This window comes from Pristis pectinata, chromosome 3 (genome assembly GCF_009764475.1).
Source record: "Pristis pectinata isolate sPriPec2 chromosome 3, sPriPec2.1.pri, whole genome shotgun sequence".
In the NCBI taxonomy this organism is placed as follows: Eukaryota; Metazoa; Chordata; class Chondrichthyes; order Rhinopristiformes; family Pristidae; genus Pristis; species Pristis pectinata.
Genome location: NC_067407.1, coordinates 106,534,028 through 106,549,155, shown reverse-complemented (window position 1 = coordinate 106,549,155; position 15,128 = coordinate 106,534,028). Strand labels below are relative to the sequence as shown.

At 38.8% G+C, this 15,128-nt stretch overlaps 1 protein-coding gene across 3 annotated transcripts in view; it reads left to right on the top strand.

Annotated features, from left to right (window-relative positions):
• Positions 1 to 13,434, top strand: part of marc1 (mitochondrial amidoxime reducing component 1) — a 43,879-nt gene extending 30,445 nt beyond the window's left edge. The window contains exons 7-8 of one of the 3 annotated variants that reach the window (XM_052010881.1): positions 5,642 to 5,815; positions 13,032 to 13,434. In XM_052010881.1, the coding sequence (XP_051866841.1) occupies positions 5,642 to 5,771 (130 nt within the window). In that variant the 3' untranslated portion in view covers positions 5,772 to 5,815; positions 13,032 to 13,434. Of the gene's footprint in view, positions 1 to 5,641; positions 12,523 to 13,031 lie in introns of those variants that run through there. The other 2 variants (XM_052010880.1, XM_052010879.1) reach the window with 2 other exon arrangements.
• The last annotated feature ends 1,694 nt before the right edge of the window (positions 13,435 to 15,128 follow it).

Genomic DNA, 15,128 nt, shown 5'->3' with positions numbered 1-15,128 from the left:
GGGAGGTAACATACCATCCAGGAGTCTCTCACATCCACAGAATCTCCTGTCTGTCCCCCCCTTACAATGGAATCCCCTATCACTACCACCGTCTTCTCACCCCCCCCCCTTCCCTTCTGCACCACATGATCAGACTCAGTGCAAGAGACCTGGTCACTGTGGCTTTCCCCTGGTAGGTTGTCATCCCCCCCCCCCCCCAAACAGAATCCAAAGTGGTATACCTGTTATTGAGGGGAATGGCCACAGGGGGTACTCTGCACTACCTGCCTATTCACCTTCCTTCTCCTGATAGTCACCAAGTTACCTGCCTCCTGCAGCTTAGGAGTGACTGCCTCCCACAGTTTAGGAGTGACTGCCTCCCTGTAGCTCTTATCTATGAACTCCTCATTCTCCCATAGGAGCCAAAGGTCATCCAGCTGCAGCTCCAGTTCCCTAACAGTCTGTAGCTGGATGCACCTCTTGCAGATGTAGCTATCAGGGAGACTGGAGGTCTCCCAGAACTCCCACATCTCACAAGATGAACACACCACTGACCCTGGAGCCATTCTATCTACTCTTGCCTGGCACTAAGGGAAAAAAAAGAAATCAAAGAAAGAAACTTACCAGAGACTTACCTTAGCCTCCACTCACCAAAGCCTCAAGTGCTCACTTTAACCCTGGCCAGCTCCCACGATAGCTGCTTTGCTTATACCTACCTTCCTTTTATTCGCTGCTGTTAATTAGCCAATCAATTATTAACAATTAGCAAATGTGCCTCTTTTAGACTCTTGCAAGGTGAAAAGAGCCTGGTAGGAAGGGGCAACAATGACCTTGTGCAGGTGCCTTCACAATGGAGCAATGTGGAAAGAAATGTCACGTCCTTAAGACGTGTCCAAGTCATCTGCACACCATTGCTTAAACTTGCAGAGGGTAGGGTGGAGTATGGAGGGTTGCATTGGGGATGGTGATTTTACAAGCTCCAACAAGAGGAGTGCCTTTCAATTGGTTCTTTGCTCAGCTGAGAGATGATATTGTGGATTGTGAGCTGGGACCTATTGTACCTGCTGCTCTTCAGATTCTTCCTCATTGCCCTGAGGTTCCAGGTCATCTTGCTGCACTTCCTGTGGCACTGGCTTTGTTTTGAAAGAAGCACTGAAAGAAGCAAGGGCTCAGCAAATATTTTAGGTGGGGACTTCGGTATCTATCACCAAGAGTGGCTTGGTACCACCACTGATGACGAGTTGTCTGAGTCATCAGCCAGCGACCACCATTGAGCTTGATACTGTTGAGAAGTCTCTGGGCTGGGAGAGCTGTGCATCCAAACAAGGAGGGGAGTGGGGGAGGAGATAGCAGTTCCCATCACACCCAACAGGAGGTGTTGAGAGAGGATCTGGACAGTATTACAATGAAGTAGCTACTGCCAGTCCCCAGCAATGATGTGCATTCGCCATGCTGGCCAGAGTGCAGTGCTGAGTCCTGCCTATTGGTGTTGGATGGCTGCACTGCTCAGCCTAGCCTGCCCAACACCAGCCCTCACTGGGAGCCGAGCCTGGCAGCAGTTTGATCATTGTTTCATCGCCACGGAAGTGCTAGATTCCATGCAAAGCAGAGTATGGCCTGAATGCATGTCTTTTTTTAAAGTACAGTAGGGTACATATATGTGAATGTTTAGGATGATGGACCAAGAGCGCTATAACAAATGTGCTGCGGGATAATGCTTACTGAGGTAGCAATGTGAATGCATCTTCTCCGTCTCCATGCCATATATACTAGAGAAATAAAGGACTGCAGATGCTGGAATCTAGAGGAAAAACACTATGATGCTGGAGGAATTCAGCAGGCCAGGCAGCATCTGTGGAGAAAAGCAGGTGGTCAACGTTCCATTGGAAGAAGGGTCCTGACCCAAAACGTTGACCGCCTGCTTTTCTCCACGGATGCTGCCTGGCCTGCTGAGTTCCTCCAGCATCATAGTGTTTTTCATCTCCATGCTGTAAGTGGGTAAGGTGCAGTAAGTAATTCTGCTGCCACTAGGTGTCATGATTGGAGTTTGTAGAAATTACAGAAATAAAGACGATGGCTGTTTTGTCTTTTGAAATCACTCCTAACTTCCCAATCTAATATCTGTTTTGAAAGTACCTGTTTTATTTTGGCACTGTAGTTCCATCTTTCATATTAATTCATTATTTATCAACCTTTGAACACAGATAACAAAAGAATAATTTTTAAGTTTGTTTTTCATTAATGATAGTTGTGCTTTCTGGCTCTGACAGTTTGAGTTAATGTGAAGTGATTTTCTAGCTTTATGTAATAGTTCCTCCATTCTTATTGATTTTTCTCTGATTTTCTGGCAGCATTCCATTGATGTTAAAAGAGGCAAAAAGTTGCTCTGTTGCTTGTAGATTTCTTGGGAATCTCCCGTGTGGAAAAGATTATTTCTGCCTACAAGAAAAATCATTCATGGGATAAAGGTGTTGGTGGAAAGGGCAACATTTATTGTCCATGAGAGGGTGGTGGTGGGGTATTTTCTTGAACCTCTGTAGTCTGTATGGTTTTAGTTATCCCATAACACTGTTAACTAGAAAACTCTCTTGATCTCATAGAGGGTGCAAAAAGATATACTGCAATAGTTCTGGGAATCAAGGATCTTTGAGGTTAGATTGGAGAACCTGAGGCTGTTTCCCTTGGAGCAAGGAAGGTTGAGGTGGGATTTGAAAGCATTGCAGAGGATCATGATGGGTTTAGGTAGTGTAAATAGAAGGCAGTTGTTCCTATTAATGGGTGGTTGATGAGCGAAATACACAGAGGGGATGTGAGGAAAAACATTTTTGCAGAGCATGGTTATATTCTGAATTGCACTGCCTGTAAGAGTTGGAGGCAGTTAGTTTGGGTTTTCAAAGGGGAACTGGATCAGTATTTGAAGGAAAGTAAGTTGGATCAAATGGCCATTTGATTTCCTGTGCTATATACTTCCAATAATTGGTACCGAGTGGATCATAACTATTTGAAAGTGTGCTGCCTAGGCATTTAGTTATTACCTCTATTCATTTTGTGGTGTAATGTCCTGGTCAAATCACGTAGATGCCACGGGCAAGAAAGCTCACCAGCGCCTCTACTTCCTCAGGAGGCTAAAGAAATTTGGTTTGTCCCCTTTGACTCTCACTAACTTTTACCAATGCACCATAGAAAGCATCCTATCTGGATGTATCACAGCTTGGTATGGCAACTGTTCTGCCCAGGACCGCAAGAAACTGCAGAGAGTTGTGGACACAGCCCAGCGCATTACGGACACCAGCCTCTCCTCCTTGGACTCTGTCTTTACCTCTCATTGTCTTGGTGAAGCAGCCAGCATAATCAAAGACCCCACCCACTCGGGACATTCTCTCTTCTCTCCCCTTCCATCGGCTAGGAGATACAGGAGCCTGAGGGCACGTACCACCAGACTTAAGGACAGCTTCTACCCCACTGTGATAAGACTATTGAATGGTTCCCTTATACAATGAGATGGACTATGACCTCACGATCTACCTTGCTGTGACCTTGCACCTTATTGCACTGCACTTTCTCTGTAGCTGTGACACTTTACTCTGTACTGTGATTGTTTTTACCTGTACTACATCAATGCACTCTGTACTAACTCAATGTAACTGCACTGCATAATGAATTGACCTGTATGATCAGTTTGTAAGACAAGCTTTTTACTGCACCTCAGTACAAGTGACAATAATAAACCAATACCAATAGTAGCTTGGTGCTGTGAAACTCAGAATGGTATTAGCCTGCCATCTACAGCACAATTGAAGTACTGCAACCAGAATGAAAATTTCATGAACACATTTTGGTGGTGGGGTGAAAAAAGAAACATATTGTTAATAAATAAAGCTCTCTGGAAACAGTAAAAATGCATAAATTGGGAATTCCACAATATCAGACCTTAACTACAAAGGCCCAGTACTTCTGAAGTTTTTGGTCTCCCACTCTACTACTCTGGGGCTTGCATGAGAAATAGGACCAGCTCACCGGCTCACTGGCTAACTTGTAAATTGGTTTATTACTGTCACATGTACCGAGGTACAGTGAAAAACCTTGTGTGCCATCCCTATGGATGATTTCATTACAACAGTGCATTGAGGGAGTATAACGGAAAACAATAACAGAATGCAGAGAAAGTGCAGTGCAGACAGACAATAAGATGCAAGGGCACAATGAGGTAGATTGTGGGGTCAACAGTCCATCTTATCATACTAGGGGACCCTTCAATAGTCTTATAACATTGGGATAGAAGCTGTCCTTGACCCTGGTGGTATATGCTTTCAGGCTTTTGTATCTTCTGCCTGATGGGAGGGGGGAGTAGAGAGTATGTTCAGGGTGGGTGGGGTCTTTGGTTATGCTGGCTGCTTTAACGAGGCAGCGAGAAGTATTGACAGAGTCTATGGAGGGGAGGTTAGTTCCGTAATTCACAATTTGCCTTCCTAATTGTTTGTTGTACCTGTATATTGGCTTTCATTGACGTGTACAAGCACACCTAGGGTCCTTTGAACATTAATCAATCTCTCAATGTTTAAAAAAACATTGCTTTTATTGTGCTCCAAAGTGGATGACCTCATATTTTTCTATCAATCCTACTATTCTTTTCAAGGGGTTCTGCTATTACATCCTTCATTATAGATTCCAGCATTTTCCATACACTGATGTCAGGCCATCAGCTTGGTAGTTCTCTGTTTTATTTCTTCCTCTTTCTTAAATAGTGGGGTCACATTTGCCACCTTGTAATCCTTCAGGAACCATTCCAGAATTTGTAGAACTTTTGAAGATGATAACTAGAGCATCCACTACCTCTAAAGCCACCTCTTTCAAAACTTTGGGATCAAGATCAACAGATCTTTAGGATTTATCAGATTCACCAATATCTCTCGTAATATTTTTTGACAAATATTTCTTTCTTTCAGTTCCTCACTCTTGGTTCTCTAAAATTTCTGGCAGTTTTTCTGTGTCTTCCCTGACACAAAATATTTGTTTAACTTCTCTGCTATTTATTTACTCCCCACTATTAATTCTTTAATATCTATCTGTAAGGGACCCACATTTGGCCTAGCTAGTCTTTTCCTTTTTACATTAAGGCTGAATGTCCATCCATTCAGCCCGAAAACAGCCTTACCTGTGTCTGCAGCAGATCCCTCAAACCAAGCCAATTGCGTCCCTACACTGGAGCAATGAAGTACAGTGCACCAAGGGATGTGTATTTGAAAGAATAATTACCAAGGTAAAACACTCCAAAGACATGATTACGGAGTATGATTTAAATATTTTATAAAGTAAAAATATTTAAGTACTTTAAGCGATTTCTCCTCCCAGAAATAAATATGGCCTTGATTAATAGGAATAAATATTAGTTTACCAGAATTTTGTTGTCTTGTTAGTTGCAGTTTATTTTGAAGTTGATCTCACAATTCAGGAAGGACTTTACACCTTTATTGTCGTGGTTCTTGGATTAAAAATGGAATTGATTTCTAAGTCAGTGACAGATGCTCATAGGGCCTTCAGTGTTTACCCTAATTAACCTACACGAACTTTGGCTCGATGTAAACATGGATTTTATTTCACTCACTCTTGTTTTAAAATTTCATCCATGTCAGCAACTCCTTGCTTTGTTTTTTTCCCCCAGGTATCGTCAGTGTGACCCATCTGAGAAACACATTTACAAGTCCGTCCCCATTTTTGGCTCGCACTATGGAATTGACAAACCAGGAGTGATTCGAGTAGGCGACCCTGTGTATATGATTGTTGAACAGTAGGAGTGCAATTTGAAAGAGTGCTGTTTCTCCTGTAAAATGAATAGGTAATGCTCCTTTCTTAAAAAAAATGCAAGACCAAATTTTATGAAACAAATATTACAATGTTCCATTGGCATGAAGCATTTAAATCACCCTTGTAAAAGGTTAACTCATATTGTTGGTATATTTTTCATGTATTTCCTTTTAGTGGCACATGTTTGTAAGATTCATAAGCTGAAGACTTTAAACCAGATTTTCCAGCTGCACTTTGCCTTACTCGAATAGGTAATGCTCCTTTCTTAAAAAAAGACAGACCAAATTTTATGAAACAAGTATTACAAGGTTCCATTGGCATGAAGCATTTAAATCAGCCTTGTAAAAGGTTAACTCATATTATTGGTATATTTTTTCATGAAAATAGGTTATTAGAAATTCTTTTGGATATCAGAACCATTTTGTGGGCTGCAGAAAGGAATTTAATCAAAAACTAATCTGAAAGTGTGATCAAGTATGTGCCACATACTTAAAATAAAATGGTAAATTTGTTTTGCCAATGGATGGACAGATGTAGGAGCTTCAAATGACATGCCAGTCATGGTTTGACATTAGATGAAATTCATTTGCGCATGCATGACCTGCACACAGCAGAGGCTATTCGTACAGAAACAGAGTTCACAAGACTGGTGAGGTCTCTTTCTGCACGACCAGCCTCATGTGATCCATGACCCTGGAGTCCAATACGTGGATCCCCCTATAGGTTGATCCATTTTCCCCACTCCTGCACCCTTCACAGCAGCTAAACTTTGGACCACCACCAGACATCCCCAGCTGGATTGGATCCCCAACCATCCCACCATCACCTCCATCAGCTGATAACCTTAAGTGCACTCTCCCTGACTGATCACAACCATCCCCCGACACTTAAGGTCCTGTTTTTCTATTACTCCAGCCCCATGCCTCTCTCAATCACAAGCCCCTCCGAGGCCCATTATGTTGCATGTGGTACCTTGGCAAAACATGTATTTATTCCTCCTGACTCCTTCCCCCACCACCTTTAATCACCAGCTCAATGTACATTTTAAGGTTCAGACCAATTTTTAGGCCACCTTTGTTTCCATTTGCATTTTTAAATACCTTTGTCCAAAATTATAACCCAAGTTGGTAACATTACAGGTGTATATAGTAGCTTTGGTGCACTGTACTCTACCTCTGAAGAAAGAGCACAAAATTACTACATAGTGTTTTTTGCAATTGAACTTTCAAGACCACAAAGTGTTAATGATCTCATTGGGGAACTGACTTTAAGAATTTACCAAGCCCATTAAAGTGAAATGACTGAAGTAACCGATCCAGCCAATGTCCAGCTTGCCGAACTGCATTAGGTCAATGAGTTATCTCAGCCAATATTAACTCCACTCCTTATCACTGTAACAATTTGAACTGTTCTCCAACACTTTGCAGTGTACACCATGTTGCGTGCTTGTGTGTCTGTATCCAAAACAGCTGAGAATGAGTTTGATGGCGGGAGGGACTAACGTTTCCATAATTTTAAAAGAAGTGAAAATAGCCGATGCAATGATTTTGGATTATTGTAGGGGAAAATCAGCATAAAAATAGGAAGTTCAACATATATTGAGATACTTCATATATTATTATTGCCAAACTCTCTGAGGCGTGGAAGGATGGCTGAGAAACAGTATTTCTGTGAACAATTTTAGCAGTTGGTTAAAATGCTGAGCAACCTCCTGGCTCCAGCTGCCTCACAGACCGTTAGAAATCAACTGCATGCAGGCTGCTGATTTTAAGCCTCATATTTCTCGCACTGGCTCCTTTGGCGAGTGGCATGCAGCCACAGCTTATTATTTTTTGTCCCCTTTAAAAGATTTTGCTGAATTTGTTACCTAAAGATACCCCTCTAATGCACAAAGAAACCCAAGCTTCTAATGATTTTCACAGAGGGTTCATGTCTGCTGCTGCAGGTGGTTTACATAGACTCTGCTCTGAGGCATTTTTCCCTGATGGATATTGTATTTTTAAACTGCCATTCAGTGATTCCAGCAGTCAGTTAATTTCAGTAGTTTATTTCTCCCTGGAGTCAATGTTGGATGTACTCACTGACTGTACTCAGGACTAGATAAACAACTCATGGGCAGTGGTTAATTGGGAAATAAACCACATTTTTATGTTACAATTGCATAAGCTCCTCAATCTTCAGTCTCCTGTACCCCTGCTATTAATTCCTTCCAGGATGAGTGCATTCTTAATTTTAATTCCAAGGCCTGTAAATCATTTTGTATATTTTTTCTGTGCTGTAACTTGGATCTTGATTTTGTATTTTGTCAAGAAAGGTAGGATTGAATCAATGCATGGTTTTAGAATTGCTATTATATTTCATAGTACAAAGCGTTAGCAGAAATAAATTTGGGTACTGCATGACAAAACAGATATTTGTCTTAGAAGCAACTGTTCTGTAGTTACATAGTTTTGGATAGTGCAGTTTATTTATGCTTAGTGTTTAGTAACATGCCGCCCTGGATTGGGTATTACTCTGGTAAGTTAATAGATTTGAAAAAGTATGTTTAGTTTGTGAAGACCTTGCTGTCTCGAGCTCACCCTTTTAAGCTTCCCATCAAGTTCTAAACCTGTTTATCAAACCTTGGACATATATCCCTGTTCCTAGAGGAAATTCATGAATCCATATTTAAACCTTGCTGGTTCTACCACGATTCTACCATCCTTTTACTGAAAAATAAAGGCCGACATTTCCCCTTTGGTCCTGATCCACTAATGAAAGATGTAACTTCTTTTTATTCTAAGTGATGTCACTATAGGTAGCAATGTTTTATTTGTTTTTCTTACTCATTGTGAACATTACACTGATATTATTAATGTTCTTCCTACCATATTTCCCAGATCAGCTCCATGCTGTGTAACCTCAAGAATACTTAATGGAAATGTATTATTTACTGCTGTATTCCTCTCATGGTCCCTCTGTGCTTTTTAGTAATTTCATGACATTCCTCTGTTTTTGCAGTTCTTTCTGTCTTGTTCCTGGAACATTGCATTCCTTCAGACTCTGTTCTTCTGAAATCTTAATTGTTTTCATTAACTGTTCTGTCCTCAGTTCAAACTTAAAATTGGTCTTTGGGTGAAATTAGTCTTTGATAGCTGCAGAAAAACAACTCAAAGTAAAATCAGATGGCTGTAAAACTATGTGCCATTTGATTCTTCTCTGCTTAGTATTGTTGCCAAAGACTATTTTAATTTCCAACAAGTTTATGACCACAAACCCCAAATGTTTCCTAATTTAACTTTTCTTACTATTCCCACTTCACCACTCAGGAGCCAATTCAATATTGTTTCTCACTTGCTGGTACCCTCATTTGGCGTTTTAAGAAATACAGATGAAATTCTTTAATAAACTCTGTTGTGAACACATCTTGACCCACTATGTCCCAGTTTCTGCCAGGCAGAATAAGATTCTCCATGATTACAATTAAGACCATAGAATTGATTTGTCTTACGATTTTCTGTAGCCATACAATAGAACCATAGAACCATAGAAAACTACAGCACAGAAAACAGGTAGATTGTTTAACACAAGTAGATTGTTTAACCGGAATGAAGTTCCTTTTACATATCTTTTACCTGAAAGTCATCTTTACTTCAGCTATTCTTATGACCATTATGTGAGAAACTCCAGTGTTCTAAATTTTGAGCAGTTTTGTCTCATAAAAGCCATGAGCAACAGGGTTTAAACTGCAGAAACACATTTCACACAGGAGAAGGCATCTTCTGTTCTGGATTTAATCACAGTCTTGGGGTGAAGGAATTCCTAATCCATTTATTCTTTAAACAAAGTATCCAGCTGCAGACTGCTTCAGGAAAGAGGCTAAAGAAGAATCAGAACACAAGTTATCCTGGTCTGTTTTTGTGCAATTGTTGGTGGTCCAAATAGAAATGCGGGAACATATCTCCTCTTGGGTTATGTCACAAAGAAGGCAAACACCACAATATTAGTGCTCTCTGGCCAATGTGCAACCTTGGTTTAAGAGGATTTGCTAATTATAAATCAAATTGCATCTTTGAATAATCACCAGTCATTATAAAATTAATTAAGTTAGCTGGCATTCTGCACTAATCTGCATCTTGATCCCACATGACAAAGTCACCCAGTTATTGTGGTTTATATTTAAAATAACATAAATGCATCCAGCCTATGATTTTCTGTCCATTAAATGTGGTGGGCTGGAAATGTAGGCAGGATAAGCGCAGTACCAGACACCCCAGTTCTAACTGGTATCTCTTAATGACTACATTAAGTCAGGAATTGAGGGAATTTTTGTTCTGACATTTTCTTCCTGTATTTGTTAAATTGTAACTAGTTATTTTCTACAGTCCTAAAATGACTTAACGTAACCAAACTTCATAGATGTCTCATTCTTTCAGTATTAGATCCAGTGTGAAATACAAATACTCAGCAATGTTCTAGCCAATCACAGAGTTAATCAATTTTGTACTCATCATTTTCCTCTGCTCATTATATTTAAATACAGTATAAACAGGACAAAATTAACTTCCTAAATTTATGAGTGTTTTGAACCCCTAACATGCCTTTATGACAGTTCATATGTATGAAATATTTTCAAAGCTGGTGTTGTTAAATTGATTGAGAAGTTGCTACATGGAGACAGAAAGCAGTGGGGCATTGTGGTTAGCAGGGAGTGTTCTGAGAGACATTACAAAGCTTACCGTTTCATTATATATTGCAATGAGATCTCGCATGCATCTCAGCTTCAGCATACTGCAATATAAAATACAAATATAACATCTCATCTAATTTTATTTTTCTTATAGATGCCTAATTGCTCTAGATTATACTATAAGGTTGCCTAGAGATCCCTATCTCAGCATGCTCCAATGTAAAACTATATACTTTATCAAGTCCATTATAATTGTGCTGCACTGTAGAACATTACAGAATTGCAATATTGCAGTGCACAGCTGGATGTGACTCATAATTGAATTATATTTTACTGTAAATCAATGTGTAATCTCTAGACATATTATTTTGATGTGTGACTGTATATTTTGAAAACTTGTTCTACTATTCTGTAAAACATATAGCCATTAGCTTCATATATTGAAGTTCAGTACTTAATCAGGTGCCGTCTGTGGCTCAGTTAGTAGCACTCTTACCTCTGAGGTTGAAGGTTATGGGTTCAAGTCTCACTCCAGAGAACTGAACACAGAAAAATATGCTGATGTGCCAGTGGAGTACGCAGGAAGTGCTGCACTGAAGGAGATGCTGTCTGTCTGATGAAATATTAAACCCAGGCCCTGTCTGCTTGATCATGTGCACATTAAAAGATTCCCATTATTTTATTTTGAAACAGGGAAGAGAAATTATTCACAGTACTCAACATTACTAAAACAGATTATCTGGTCTAAATGACTGTTGTTGGTTGGAGCATGGTATTTGCAAATAAACTGTCATGTTTCTGACATTACAACAGTGATCATACTTCAAAAGTCCTTCATCGATAAAAAATGCTTTGGGATGTTCTGCAATGGATGTGAAAGGCTTAGTTGTAAATCTGTTTTAGAATGGTATTTACTATTGATTTTGAGAACTATGTTATTAGCTCACCAGCTATTCATATTAATATAGTAATAATGAAGATACTAAACATCAATAGCAAAGTATTCTGACAAGAAAGTGAAAGCATTATCTGCAAAAGAAATCTAAAGACTACAATACCTCTAGCAAAAATAAGCATTTTTTATATCTTGAGTTTTAAAGCACTGTAGAGGACATGGAATAATGCTGAAACCCTCATCAGTAAATATCATTTCTACTGTAACTGAACATGTATATCTAGTTTCTTGTGACACTCCTTGGGTCCTAAGAGCTTTTGTTCTGAAAGTTATACAAGCCTTTAATAAATTTCTCATTTTAAATAAAAATTATTCTGCATAGCAAAAAATATTTTGCTAATGTCTATTTTGCTGATGTGTCTGCTTTCTATACTTTAAGTGTAATAGGATTGGAAAGAAATAGGTGGCATTTTTATGTTGCGTAGGAAATGAGGAATAAAAATCAAAAGCAGATGAAGTGTGTGGCTCACTGAAATGAGAGTTTGCAGATCTAATCTTTTAAATAGACATGATAAAAACAAGCAACATTAAAAAAATTAAATTTTGTGGGACACAATGTGATCATAAAAGTTACAATTCTTTTTATCCAATCTTACTTCATAATAAAAAAACTAACTCCACTATTTAATCTTAACTTCACTTTAAGTCTTTTAATATTTGTCAAAGTGAATAATTGAATATATTAATAACCTTTATAGTTTAAAACTTGATTGCCTCAAAGTCTGCTGTTTTCACTGCTTAGTCTTCCTCATAATACATGACATTTCCTGTAGTGTTGTAGAGAAAAAGGTTGTAATGGTGTTTGGACATGCATATTCATAATTTTTGCTGATAATTTCGGTAAGTTTTTTCTGGATGAAAGTCACATGGTTGGTTGGGTAGTGAGAGCAGTAGGTACCTAATGTCAACATTTCTGCAAATAGGTCAGGATGATAATTTTGTAAAATTACCCATGCCTGTTGACCAAGTAAAAAATGTAAACATCTGCTAAAAAATAAGGGTCTCTTGTCATTTTTGGTTTGTGTTATGTCCTGATGCCAAGAAAGCTCATTTTGAAAGTGTGTGGAAGAATTTTCCCAGATTGTGCTTAAAATAAAATTGTTTACCTACAAGAGTACATTGCGCTGAACTGTGTCACAAATGTCTTTTAATAATGCCCTTGAGTAATATGGTAGATTTATGTTTCAAAAAACAGAATAACTTAGTGGTAATTTAAATACTTTATTGAATTAGACAATTAAGGAATTTATAATCATCTCCTCTAACCTTATACTGTGCCTCATATTGTTAGAACAAGAGTAAATGTCATTCAACACGACATTGTTGAAGTGTTCATTGCAAGGTAGTGAGTGATGGGAATCCTGACTAACAGCTGGGAGAAGTATGCATGATTATTGGAGGATAACGGGAACAGGCTTGGCTATAAAGTGCCTTATGGTTGAAATCCATTTAGCAGCTCACTGCTTAGGCTGAAGGTAAGATAGTAGAAGATTATTGGCAATAAGGAACTGTATCCTAGTATGCCTTCAGAGAAAATTGGAGAATGACAGGGAAAATTCATCTTTATAAATGTATGAATAGATGTCTTTTAGTCATAATATTGCATCTGTGCTCATCTTACAGCTGTACACCTGCTAGGCTTCAGTCACAGCGTGTTAATTGGACCACATTGTTTATGTCAAGGTAACATCAGATTACTTAGACACCTATTAGAACATGGGTTCAGAGACTCGTGGGACAGTGCGACAGCTGCAATCTTCCTTTCTGCTCATTTCCAAAGTTCTGGCTAATGTCAATGAAGATGGGTTTCAGTAAACAGACCACCAATCGATCACCCTGCAGTCACATGGCTACTGCATTTCTCATCCACAAGGACTCATTTGTGAACAATTCCTGTCAGCTGAATGCCATAACAGAGGAAAAATGATTATTGGTCCAGCAGATTTTACTGTGGAAATAGCATTGCTTTAACTGCCAAGACTAATGCAGTTATGATTTGTTAATCTCAGGCACCCTTCTGCTTAAAACGACACTGAATTTTCCATAGAAATGTTACCATTTCTTCTGCCTGCATTGTAAATTTATTAAAGAATTTAATGATCAGTTGCTATACTCCAGCTTCACAGATACAGGTGATGGCAGAAAAAAATAAACATCAGAAGGGAGTGTATAATTTTATTGAAATAACATTAGTTAATTTTGTGTATATTAATTTTAGATACAGTAGAGAAAACAATTATTAAATGACTAGGAGAGACATCAACATGATTTGCAAAAAACTTTATTTAATTGTTGATTAATACAAAAAAATGCATAAGCTAAGTATTCCCCCAACCCTCCACTTTTGTGAGAGAACTTAAGCTCCTCAGTGAGAGAACATTGCAATATTTGTGCTATGGACCAATATTGTGAGCATTCTTCACACAGAGTAACTTCAAACCAGTTTATTTTGACATTCTTCAAAGGGCCATGATTTTCATGAAATCATCCATCTAACACACAAGTTAATGTAAATTTAATGCAAATACATTAATTACCTCAATGACAAAAATACAGTAAAATACCACTGCACTTCATTCATAAATTCTAAGATTTGCCAAAACATCTCTACAGTTCACTTGCCTATGAAGCAAGCTGTTTATCCCAACCCCTGACAAGTATTCAACTCTTGCAGAAAACAGCAAAGTTTAATAAGCCCTGTCTTGGTATAAGGTGATACAGTGCTCTTCACAAATGAGTCCTTGTGGATGAGAAATACAGTCCCAATTTCACTGTAGGGTGACTCATGGATGGTGTGTTAATTAAATTATTTTAGAATTTCTACTTTTTGAACTGTTCCTCACTACTCACTTTTGTTTTTACAAAAAGGTATTTTATTACCAGTAGTAATCTCATGAAGTAATCCCTTTTGCATTTAGTTCTGAAGTACAGCATTTTTGAGGTTCATCATAACTATGAATTCTCCCACAGCATACAATAAAAGCATCTTCATGATCTCAGAATATTAAACGCACCTTCTTGCACCTTACAGTAGATATGAAGAAAACACATGGGAGTTATTTCTTAGTGACAATTGAGCACTAAGAACTTTCAGTGAGTTCCATATTAAAACTACCAACATTATATCTTTTCTCAAGAAGTCCATCTTTGACTCCTTACTTCATTCTAACCTCTGGACTATTCCTAATTTTCATTTTCTTACTAAAGACCTTCAACATATCAGTCAGTTTTGTGCCCCTGATTTCCGCTACTCATATCAACCTGGTTTCCACTTCTGTACATCACAGAGACCACCCTGCACTTGGAGTCATTACTTTCATATAGTCCATGATCAATGCACTCATCAATTTTCCTCATCCTCTCTGTTGCAAAATCAATCATTCCATTATCTTCTGGCCTTTACTCTCTATGGTTCAACGACATGGTATCACTATATCATGGCTTAATTTCCATCTGCCCATGTGTCAAGCCCTTGCCTTTACCTTCCTGCTGTTTTTCTCTCATCGACATTCTGCTCCGAGGCAACACCATCCAGAATTTCCTGAAAGTGGCCACACAAGTAGACAACGTGGTGAAGAAGGCGTATGGCACCCTTGCCTTCATTGTATGGGGCACTGAGTACAAGGTTTGGGGCATCATGTTAGTTCAAGTTCAAGTTCAAGTTCAAGCTTATTCTCATAGGCATACATATCCATGGTATAAATGCCATGAGAAATTAGC